General features: G+C 37.7%; 2 protein-coding genes across 2 annotated transcripts; both read right to left on the bottom strand.

Moving 5' to 3' along the window:
- LOC145635803 (protein trichome birefringence-like 14) lies at nt 1-8,274 on the bottom strand. Its single transcript, XM_081687161.1, has 6 exons — nt 8,103-8,274; nt 6,941-7,163; nt 4,888-5,019; nt 4,206-4,328; nt 3,283-3,478; nt 1-1,651 (listed from the first exon to the last, which is right to left on the bottom strand). Exons 2-6 carry the CDS (start codon nt 7,089-7,091, stop codon nt 811-813), a joined length of 1,443 nt encoding a protein of 480 aa, XP_081543287.1. The 5' UTR covers nt 7,092-7,163; nt 8,103-8,274; the 3' UTR covers nt 1-810.
- Nucleotides 8,275-10,338: 2,064 nt separating this feature from the next.
- On the bottom strand, nt 10,339-11,973 carry LOC145636615 (uncharacterized). The gene has a single exon (XM_081688184.1). The coding sequence runs from the start codon at nt 11,971-11,973 to the stop codon at nt 10,339-10,341; it is 1,635 nt and encodes a 544-aa protein (XP_081544310.1).
- Between the last annotated feature and the right edge of the window lie 629 nt (nt 11,974-12,602).

Genomic DNA, 12,602 nt, shown 5'->3' on the forward strand with positions numbered 1-12,602 from the left:
AAGTCCACGCAATTATTTTACTTTACTTTCCAAAAGTGGGATCATCACTCATCACCCTCCTGAAGACATTCCTTTGGCTATAAATAAAACAAAGGTGGCATAAACTGATCAGCTAGAAAAAAATATTGAATACTCTAATAAATTTAAAATATCCGTAAGATAATTGCAGGAAAAATGGCTATCATGGCGATTTTTTTCAATTAACCAAAGAATAAGAACATAAATCAAGATCTATGTGTTAGTATACAAGTCGAAACTGAAATGAGGGGAAGAGAAGAGCTGGAGCAAATGAGCAATAGATGCCACTAAAAAGAATCTGCAAATCACATTTATCCAGCACAAACTAGCATTATCAAGTATACAGCAGCATCTTCCACCATATTGCTGTTACTTCATTCCTAGTCACCCAAATACTGCCTTATCCGAACATTTAAAGTGCAAACTCGAGCTGCTTCTCTCCATGCAATGCTTCATCCTCGGGTACTCACGGATCCACCAAACATTCATTGAAGATGAGAGTGACACAGAAGTACAAAGAGCCTCAGAGGAAACCACTTTGGCTGTGTGGGCGTATACTCATGCATGCCTTATGTTAAAACCCAGAAGCTCTCATAAAGCTGAAGGACGTATTTCCGGTACTGACCTCTGTTAGGGTAGTTATGTCAAATAGAATTATGTGTCAGAATGTCACTCGACTATCTTGTGAAAAAGTTCCATGTATTTGGTCCAAAATGAAGTGTGAATTCAAGTGTTGAGGGTTCAACACGAGTATTTGAGGTCAATTGAAGAATCTGTGTAACCCATCATACTCTAAAATCTGCCTAATGCTGAAAGCTGGCCAAAAAGGATTTCATTCCACGCATCAGGAATCCCAGGCAAACACCAATGCAAGCAATCTTGTCCAGATGCCTGCCTAGGTTTGATAGTATACCTAGATATATGACCTTCGTCTCTAAGCTCGGAAAGAGCTGTAATATCTAAATATCTCACATTTGTCCCCTTCACTGCCGAAGCAGCTATTGGATCACCACTCTCCTCTTTTAGAACCTCTTTACCCTTAGAAAGCGGATTAATATTATCACAAGTCCCACCCGAATTCCAATCTCCATTGAAGAAATGTCGTGGGGACAGAGAACGATAAAACACCCTCAATTTTGGACGCTGCGGGAGCTGAGAGTCCACCCACTTGACTATACTGTGGACAGTGAAATTTTTCGCCTCTGCCACATTCTTGTTCGGGTTGGGTACACCTCCCACATGCATGACCCAGTGATTTCCATCAAACTTGCCCTTATTCCAGTGGTGTCCAGTATTAAGAACTATAACATCGAATTTATCAAGGTAGCGGCTAAGAAAAGATGGAGGGCGATCAAGGTGCATGGCAACTTCAGAATTTTTGTCAGATGGGTTCACAGGCTGCAAGTCACAAAGACATGCTGACCAGTAAAAAAGGATAGTTGTATTCGTGCGTGTGAAACGATGAGCCCATCCATCAGGCCGTATGGCACCCCGGGCTTTCACTAGACCATATTCCTTACCCACATCAACGACATCATGCCTTAACCTACCACCTGATACCATGCACATTAAAGACTGATATTGCTGTCGGCCAAGCGAATCCCCAATAAAAGCCAAGGTTTTATTCCGCATCCTGGAGTACAGAATAAAACAGGTTCAAGATAAGATGGTAAAACCATAGTATTCTAGTAATATCAATTGGGCATTTAGTCCACAGCCAAAGGAACAAACCATGAGAAAGAACGAACAAGGAACGCACTGAGATGACTTTAAAATATAGACATGGATATTTAATGAAATGACTAAAACCAATTCCTGGGATTGGGAATGATGGTATTGGGGGTATTCAGGAAAGGGAAATGGAATCAACAAGGACGATTACCTTAGTTGATATTTGTTAGGTCAATATGATCATTCCCATTCCCCACTCAATCACCCCAAAGTCATCTACTCTCATTCCCCCTGCCCCATGGTATTTGGATTCCCTTTCCCTAAGTCACCAACACCTACGCCCCACCAGCCACCTTTCTCACCACCACAACACCCAACCCACGCCCGAAACCACCATCACCTATCCCAAAACCACCAAATCCGCTCAAAACCGCACCCGCCCTCCCGAAGCCACCCTACCAACGCCTAAACCACCATCATCTAGCCCAAAACTACCCCCACCCACCCAAAATAGCCTTACCACCTTGAATTCAGCCCTCACCTACTCAACAACCACCACTGACCATCCAAAAGCACAACCCTAAATATTTGGGGGAAAGTCCAAGAGAAAAAAAAAAACCTCATTTATCATCAATTTTATGGCTTTAGATGATCAAATTCGACCATGAAAGCTTCAGACTGGGAGCTTTTATATTCGAATTTGACCTTTAATACCTTATAAATTACCATCAATGGTGGTTAATATATAAAAGGAGAGAATGTGATGACAAAGACATGAAAGAGGGTGCTAGTGGTGGAGGTGTAGCAAGAAACATCAAGGGCGGGAAACTGACGATGGAGGAAGTGGTGGAGCATGGATGAGAAGTGGAAGAAAATAATAATGTCATCCAAACAACATGTTATATTAAAGGGCGTTGCTTTCTTTTTCCACTCTATCCCTTTCTTGATTCCATTCCCTTTACCTTATGTTAACCAAACGCCCCCTAAATGTCTAAATGCTGGATTACATTTTGTCATTTCTACACTTAATCAAAACACTTGTTGAGAAAGAATATCCATATTTTAATCTATTATTATAAGCTTACGAGAAGACATTGAGGAGAAAAATCCTAATCCATAATTTACAAGTATTATCACACATCATCAAAAAACTTCAGTTACCTATTTTTTCAAAAAGAGGACAATACAAAAATAAATATTAAGTAACTTTCACGTTCAGAGGGCAAAGTCATACTATGGTGATTGAAACCGCATTAAATACCACCTTTTACCCAAAATTAAACGAAAAATTATACAAGCACCTTAGTATTTATACTAGTTGTTCAAAAAGTAGTAAAAGTAGCACCAAAATAATTTGGTCTCAAAACGTTTCATACTAGAGAGAAGAGACATGTGAATGGAGAAAGCTTCCAATTGATGACAAATAAAGAATTACACGATGACAAGATTGCCAACCTTCCACAGACATTCCCACCCCAACCTTCAATAGAGATAATAAAAGATATTTTTAAAAAAATAAAAAGAAAAATCAGACTACTTAACTTTTTATTGAGAGAGTATTGCATTACAGGAAAAATATGAAGAGGATGATACCTTCTCAAAAACTTTTTTCCATTAAATTCTTCCATTTCACAATCTTTTGGTTGCCAGCGGAACTTTTCAAATGAAAAATCTGTTCGATCTGTCAGCCTACATGCCCACATCTCTGACAGCCATTGCAGACAACGACCTCCAGAATAGAAAGGGCGATTATCATCTGCAATCCAATTCCCTTTGGAAAAATCGCAGGCTGAAATTTGAATACACAAACGCTCAAGAAATAATTGATTTGGAGATACTACTGGAAGCAAATGGTAACATCAGAGGACACAGAAGCAAATTTTCCTAATCATTTTCTTCCTGAAAGCTTCTTTTATTTAATGTATAGTTCTCTTTCAGTTGTTCGCAAGAGAAGGAAAATCAGAAAGCTGAAGGGTAACCCATCTGGACGCTCAAGATCAGAACTCTTTTTCTTATAAAAAAACTAAATAATTAAATTTTTAAAAAAAATAATATTAAAAAAAAATGAAAATTTGAAACTTCTTCTTGCCCAAAAGGGTATAGCAGTTAGCCTTGTGGGTCAAATCATAAACAAGTCCCACAAGCAAATGAGCATTTCACGAAGTCAATTTCAAAATTGACCAGTTAAACTTAATAGACTGGACTGTTGAAATTACAAAAATTGTAGCTTTAAACTAGGTGACAGCCCAATAAGCTTTACATACGCATGGTATGAATGAAATATCTCAAAAATCAAATATCAAATGCTATCTTTAGCAGTCTAAAATCTAAACCAGGTATACAACACCAAGTCACCAACTAAGAAATAAATATAATTTTGGATACCTTTTTCAATGTTAATTATTAGGTAACTATTCAATTCTAGTGAGAACTTGCACAAATATAAAATGAAATAAATGATATGACTAGAAGATTTGCATCCAGAAAAAAAAAAAAAAAAAAGATTTGCATCATACTTTGGTTTTTAACTTGATATGATACATTGCCTTTCTTCTTGCCGGTAACCACAGAACTAGTATTCACAGAGTCCACTGGCACTGATGCGTCCCTGAGTTTTTCTTTAAAATTTTCTCCATCCTCTGTACAAGTGTATACAATTATAAAGATTAATTCCTTTGAAATATTATCTAAATAAAGAGAAACATCCAATGTGTCAGTCCCAAAACAAATACGAAGTATAAAACACCAACAAAAAGAGCTCATGTACATCCAAAAGAAAAATATACTAACCATAATTTTTTTATTTGTTCTTATTACCTCCTATTTTTTTCTACTCACTGTAATCCTTTCCGTGTTGGAATAACCCCTTTACCATCTTACCCCTCTCACCCCACAATATGTAAACCTTTACCCACAACCTTTCTTTATTCACCTTTGCCTTACACTCACTTATCTTTTTATTTACACTCACACACTCTATATTTTTTTACAGTCTTCATCCTTTAATATGGAAGGTGCACATTGATGTAAACATATAAGATATAAGTAGAAACTAGAAAAATAGTCAATTTTATGCTTTACTAACAAAACCAAAAGAAGATGTATTCTTACCACATTAATTTCTCAACAGAAATCCTAAACAAAGTGTTCTACCAACTATAAATATGTGATATCTAAGCAACTCCTTGATTACATTACCTCTTCTGCTTCTTTTGTCATATTCTTCATGCTTATTTGATGTCTCATTTTTTGCAGGAAAGGGCAATTTGTCGGCATCCTTCTTCTTTGGCTCCGAAGAAATGTTTTTCATAGGGAAACCAATTAATATATCTGTGCAACAAGGGCCAAAAAGAAATAATAAGTCAACCAAAGACAATAAAAAGAAGATCAATCAGTCTAAATCAAGCGATAGGTCTAAGCTAAGGAGGTAGAAATGTATTGTAACATTGATATAAATAAGATTAGCAGACAGGAGTTTCCAGAAGTTACAAAAAGAAACAAAACAGAAAATGGATGGGTGTAAAGAAGTAACACGAAGTGTTAATCATACCAAAATTAGTAAGTGGACATATTTTAAAACTAATACTGAGGAGTTGTAGCAGAGAATTAAAAATATCATTATGAAAATTACATAAAATATTGCAATATGACTTATAAGATAAATAAAAACATAAGCAATTACGCAGAAAAAAGAAAAGAAAAAAGAAAAGAAAAGAAAGTATTAACAATAAGATATAAATGATATGCAAGAGTTAAAGCAATGTAAAAAGATTAATGCGAGTTTATAGGTAGAATGGTGCATGAAGGAAAAGGCCAATAACCAAGCTAATGATTAAGCTATTAGCTTTGAAATAAGAAAGATAATAAAAAAAAATAAAAAAAAAAATTTGAGGAAAGAAAAAAATATAACACTCATGACTCATTCCACAAAGTTCCATTAATCACTAACAATCTAACATATACTTGTATCAATCTCACTTGTGTAAAATTTCAATCAAATAATATGTAAAATATGACCTTATAGGACATCTAATGTTAGAAAAGTTCACAACCTTTTGGGAATCAAGGAGTATATGGGACCTTTCTCATAAGAAGGGTATCACAGTAAACTAGAAAAGAAATGACTAATCCCATTTTTCATAGTCCTTCCAATTTTTACAAATGTAACAACCTCTTCTCATCCCATTTTTAGTTGATTTAAATTCAGCAAATAACTTGTTTTATTCCATACTCTCTGCAATTACCTTTATCTTCAATTATAAATGACTAAAAAATATCACGTTTGGCTCATTAACAGTAATGCAGTGTTGTCGCCTAAACAATCAATCACATACGCCGTACAGATCCACCAATCCCAGTGGAGTTACCCCTGTTTAAAAAGGAAGACTGTTGGAAGGTGGCTTATGAACAAGAGATAGAAAAGGACGAGGCAATCAGCTGATTCAGCTCCATGCTGCTGCTGGGTGTTGCTGCAGCAGTGCAACATACAAGCCAACAGTTGATGCCTCATCTGGGAAGTCACAGTTAATATGTAACATATGATAGATAATCATATTTTGAGGGAGATAAGGAGACAGGTACTGCTCCTACACAAGAAGCACCTAGTAGCTAAAGCAATCTGTATACTGAATATGTATTTGTTTCACCCTCTCATTGAAGCATTTGAATAGTAGCTCTAAATGGCTCGCATACCCTGAGATTGCTAAGCACATAGCCACATACTAACCAAATAAGGTGTTCATACAGTAAGACAATTAGGTCCCAGATTTTATAGGCCTACATATATAGCCCTACAATTTCTCCTTAATCTTATATTGGCAACTACATGTTAACACCAGCATGACACGCTGATGAGATATATAGTATCAATGTTTGCTGATGTTTAACAAAATACAGAGTAATTTTGTAATTTTCATGTAGTTTTGGACCTACATGCCATGTAAGTTGAGCTTTATCGTCCTTATATCATGAAACCCGACAAGCTAGTGCACATGAAGTCGATAATAATATTGCTATATGAGATTTTGTAAGAGAAACCCAAATACATAGCATAAAAATAGCAATGAACAAATGAAGTTAACTGATTTAAAAATGCATTTAGAGAATCTTAACAGTCCACTCAAGCAGTCAAAGATAGCTTGCATTCCACAACTTTCATAGTGATATACTGATATAAACAGAGTGAGAACATAAAAATGAAAGAATGTGTCATAAAGAAACGCCAATTAATATAAAAGTAGCAGAATCAAACCTGGAGAGAGTTTGAGGCTTTGGCTCTTGGGAAGTAATGAAACAAGGAAAGGAGTTTTGTCCCATCCCCACAAAAGAAACGTTGTGCAAACTACAGTAATGAGGATGAGAGAGAGTTTTGTAGCCCTCAGCCTCAAAATACTCCCCTTCATCCTTGTGTCACTTAACCTTTTTGCCAAGATCAAAATTGACCCATCAACTAACTAGGATCACCCAGATGAAATCTGAAACAACAAATGTATCCCTAATCATTATTATTGTTATCATACACAATGACACCATTACCATTCAATTTGACCATTTTGACATATTCAATTGGAAAAGAAATTTGAAAATGCACAACACACCTAAGTAACTAAACCTTACAAAATTAAGATCCCAATCCATTAGTTAGGAAATGTTCATTATCATTGCGAGTGTTCAGTACTTATCTTGAAAACAAATTCATGGTTTCTAGTTTATGTTGCCGGTATTCAAGATTAACATGATCAGTATGAATAGTATGACTAGTTTCAACTTCATAATACACCTTACATCATTATATAATCTAAGCAAGTAAGCAAGTTCTAAAACCTCAAAACTTGAAAACGCGCAGAAATACCGAACAAACCCTAAACACCGAATTCTTGTTACAACATTTTACTAATTCTGTATTCAAGTAATGTATGGCATTGTATGCAGTATGCTTTCATGAATTGCATCATATAGCATAGAATACTTCCAAGTGTACAACAACAAATTTAAAAGCTTATGATCAACTAATTATAATGATAAACTCAACATTTGCATAGTAAACACCAAATTAATCTTCACTCAATTTTTTTTCTAACTTAGCACCTTGATTAGTGAACTAATCAAAAACCACCTTAACTTCCATGATTCAAAAAACGAAAAAAAACAAGGGTCTATTAAAAAAACCCCAAATCACCAGAAAATTAACAAAGAAGTTAAAAAAAAAAACATACAAATCAAAGAAAAATTAAAACTAATGAAGTAAATCAATTTAGGATCTACTGATTCAAAAGGAAATCAAATTAAACTGAAAAAATCAATACAAATCGTTACAATTAGCATGTAAAACAACTACATTCATCATCTAGATATAATCGGCAAAATCAAAGTAAAAGCAATACAAACTAACTAAGATTAAGAGAGTGAAATACCTAAAAGCGAGGAATTCTGGGAGATCGAAAATAAAGAAGTAAGGAGCAAAGAGAATTGAAGGAGGAGAGAGAAAATGCGGGATGTCAGAAATTGAAAGTTTCCTTTGAGTTTCGACCATAGAAGATTAGAAAGCAACAGAAAGATTCAAATAAAGATCATTTTTCTTCTCATTTTTATTGTTCTTTATCTTTGTCATCGTACTAGTACTTAATTAGGATTAAAATCTGAGTATTTAATTAGTGGATTGCTAAACACCGCCAACAAAAGTGATCACCACCGCCAACATTTGGTGTGAATGGACAATCATACCCTTACTACTTCACCATCCCTTCATCCTTCCGGCAACCCACAACCCCTTCCAACCGGCGATCACAACCCCTTTTGACCGACGACCCACCACACCCCCCTCTATGACAACCCACCACCTTCCCTGGTCGGCGTGAAGGTGGTGGTTTTTTTTTATTTTAGGCAACCGTGGTAACCGGAGCCCAAAACCGGTTACCGTGCGTGGTAACCGGAGCCCAAAATCGGTTACTGTGGATGGTAACCGGCTTTGGGCTCCGGTTACCACGCACGGTAACCGGTTTTGGGCTCCGGTTACCGTGCACCTTAATCGATTCTATGGTAACCGGAGCCCAATACAAATTGGGCTCCGGTTACCATGCACGGTAACCGATTTTGGGCTCCGTTTACCATACACGGTAATTGATTTTAGGCTTTGGTTACCGCGATTGCCTGAAAATCTGAAATTTAAAAAATAAATAAATAAATAAATAAAAAAGAGGGAAGGTGGTGGGTCACTAGTGCGGTGGTGATCGTCGCCGGTCAGTGTGGTGGGGGTGGTGGTGGTGTTAGTCGTCAATTAGGGTGGTGGTGTCAAGGTGTTATTAGTGATTGATGGCAAGTGGGAACCTTAGCCGTCAAGGGTTCTGTTAACACACGCCATCCCAATTTTGTGAGAAAAGCTGCGTTTGCTTGTTTAGCCGAATTGATGCCTACGCCTCCTATCTCCTTTGGTCGTTGGATGGTTTCCCAAGCTAACAGGTGAATCCTTCTCTTTTCATCATTACCGCCCCAAATAAATCGCCTTGTTTTCTTATCAATGTCCTCACAAATCGACTTAGGAATCTTAGCCGTTTGCATAGAATACAAAGACATTGTAGAAAGAGTTGATTTAGCCAATGTGATTCTCCCAGCCAGAGATAAATACTTCGACTTCCAACCCGAGAGTCGACGGTCAATTTTCTCACAAAGATGGCTGTAAGTATCCTTAGTGACCCTACTTGACAATGTAGGCATCCCTAAATACAATCCAAGATCAGCTGTTGCTTCCATCCCAAGGGCCGAACTGATTTCCTCTTGTGTGCTCACACTGACATTGTTCGAGAAGAAAACTCGGGATTTAGCAAGACTAACTTTTTGCCCTGATGCTTCACAGAATCTGTGCAAACAAGTGTGAATGAGGTGTGCTTGGTCACTGGTGGCTTCCGCAAACAGAACAATATCATCAGCAAAGAATAAATTCGACAGTTCGGGACCATCGCGACTAGTGCGGATAGTTTTCCAATATCCATTGATGATGGCTTGCTCAATGACTTGGTAAAATCTTTCCATACACATGACAAATAAGTAGGGAGAGAGTGGATCCCCTTGTCGAATACCTCTGCTCGGCTTGAAAGGGCGAGATGGTTCCCCATTCCAAAGAATCTGAAGAGATGCGTTAGTCACACAATCCATAATTAAATCCACCATCAAAATTGGCAAATTCATTTGCACTAGAGTATCTCTAATAAAGGACCAGCGAAGGCGGTCGTAAGCCTTCTCGAAATCAATTTTGATGGCCATATACCCCTTAGCTCCTTGTTTTCTTTTCATGGTATGAAGAACCTCTTGCATAATCACAATATTATCAGTGATTTGTCTTCCCGGGACAAAACTCGCTTGAGTATTTGAGATAAGAGTAGTAAAAACAGGTTTTAGCCTATTAATGATTATCTTAGTCACAATCTTATAATAAACATTGCACAAACCAATTGGTCTAAATTGTGAAGCTAGTTCCGGGTTCTCAATCTTGGGAATTAATGCAATAAAGGTGTCATTGAAATTATCTGGGATTCCCTTCCCTTCAAGAATTGGCAGGATGGTCTTGTAAACATTTGGAGCGACGATATCCCAATTTTTCTTGTAAAAAAGAACTTGGAACCCATCGGGTCCAGGAGCCTTTAGGGGCACCATTTATTTTACCACCATATCTATTTCAAATTTCGAGTAAGGCTTAACAAGATTGCACCAATCTTGATGAAGGAGGATAGGAAACATGTCTTGGGGTACATCGAACCTAGGTGGCTCCCCCTCTTCTGTGAAAAGGTTCTCAAAGAACATAACAATGTGCTCTTTAATTTCGGATTTATCATTAATCCATTCACCATCCTGTCCTTTTAGCGCAAGAATTTTATTCTTCCACCTTCTGACTATTGTGCTCAATTGGAAGAACGTTGTGTTACGGTCTCCATCTTTAAGCCATTCAACTCGAGATTTTTGGTACCAAAGGGTCTCCTCTCTATCAATGATTTCATCCAACTCTCTTCGAAGCCGGGCTTCAAGTTTCATAAGTCCTTTGTCTACTTTCATTGCAAGGATTTTTTGAATGCCACCAATCCTTGCAATAAGTGATCTCTTTTGCTGAAAGATATTGCTGAATACGTTTCTATTCCAATGCTGCAAATCAGAGGATAGCTTGCGCAGGGCAGGCATTAAGGGGCTATTCACATCCCACTTTTCAGAAATAAAATCTCGGAAATTCTCATGAGAAAGCCAGGTAGCTTGAAATCTGAAGGGGCGGTGGACTGCTTGCAAAGGAACAAAACCATTAGGAGAAATAAATAATGGGCAATGATCACTGTGAGTTGCCGTAAGATGTTTCATTGCCGCATTTTCGAACCTCAAAGCCCAATTCTCATTACAGAGAGCTCTGTCAAGACGACCACTTCTTCGAGTTTCTGGTGTTAAGCCTCGAGCCCAAGTGTGCGCTGAACCCGAGAATTCCACCTCAAGTAAATCCATTTCCTCCACCCATTCGTTAAATAGAACCGAACGTCTAGTCGTTTCTGGACATGAGCTATTTCTTTCTGAGGGAAATTGAGTATCATTGAAATCTCCTGCTATGAGCCAAGGATGATTGTGCATTGCAGCAAAAGTTCGAAGTTCTTCCCATAGTTCCTTTCTCTTAGTTGGGTCAGGACTAGCATATACTGCGGTAAAATACCAAGGAACTGCTCCCACTCTGGTGATATTCATAGTAATGTGTTGTTTATGTTGGACAATAGGTTCTACAGTAACACACTCAGGTTTCCAGTATACCCATATCCCACCACTAAAGCCAACAGCATCAACCCTAGTATGTCCTGTATATCCAATGACAGAAGCAATTTTCATTGCTTGTTCACCTCCCATATGCGTCTCCACAAGGGTAACAACATCAGGATGATTAGCACGAATTAGGTCTCGTAAAGAAGAAATAAAATTCCTACTTCCCGCACCTTGAACATTCCACACCATACAAGTTATTGGTAACAAATCCGGAGTCAAATTTGGGATTGTATCTTCCATCAAAACCGGTATTGAGGGTAACGAATCAACATAGGCTTGACAAATGAATCTCAACAAACGTTGAAATTCATTGGGAATTTTGAGTGTCGCAACCAACTCGGGAGGATTCCAAGTTGAGGGTAGCATTGAATCCAACTCCATCTCGAGAACATGGATCAGGGGGTTCATGTTCACCAAGTAAATTTGGTCCAGAGGATGACCTTCACATAGATTCTTCTCTGGTGGAATGGATAGAGTGATTAGAGATGGTGTTTGAGACATGTGAAAGACTCACACTAAGCTCCGGACTAGCCTGATGAAGCTTCTCAAGGTCGTGAATGTGCTCTTGGTTGGCTTCTTCTGGCTGATGTGTTGTTGCTTGGGAGGCAAAGGCTAAGTTTTCTTTTCCCTGCGTGGCCCTTGGTGTGCTTTTCGCTATTAAGGGTTGTCCATTGAGGTCAATATTCTGGAGTGGTGTATGGATTAATTGGGTAGGCTTATTTTTTTCTTTTTGGCTGGCTTTTTTTGTGGATTTTTTTGCATTCACAGAATCTTTATTTAAAAAGATATTATTCCCTTTATTATTATCTAGCCTAAAAACCTGCTCTTGAATATCCTGGGAAATCTCTCCCAAATTAATTGTTGCAAAACAATTTCCATCTTTATCCTTTGAAGATTCAGAGATATCTTCTATTTCCATATCCCCTTCCTTTTCAAAGCTAGCTTCACCCTCCCCTTGATCCGCAAGAATAAGGAATCTTGACCCAATCCCTTGATTTTATCCAGCATTTTTGGTTACAGAATTTTTCTCACCTATCTTGCCACGTTGCTGCGAGGTTTTAGCTTCTTGATTTGCCACCTTCGCACCACCAGATTTGGCTGCCGGAGCTTCTGTTGCAGGCTTGTCTGTC

This window comes from Chenopodium album, chromosome 6, assembly GCF_948465745.1.
Source record: "Chenopodium album chromosome 6, dcCheAlbu1.1, whole genome shotgun sequence".
NCBI classification, from domain to species: Eukaryota; Viridiplantae; Streptophyta; class Magnoliopsida; order Caryophyllales; family Amaranthaceae; genus Chenopodium; species Chenopodium album.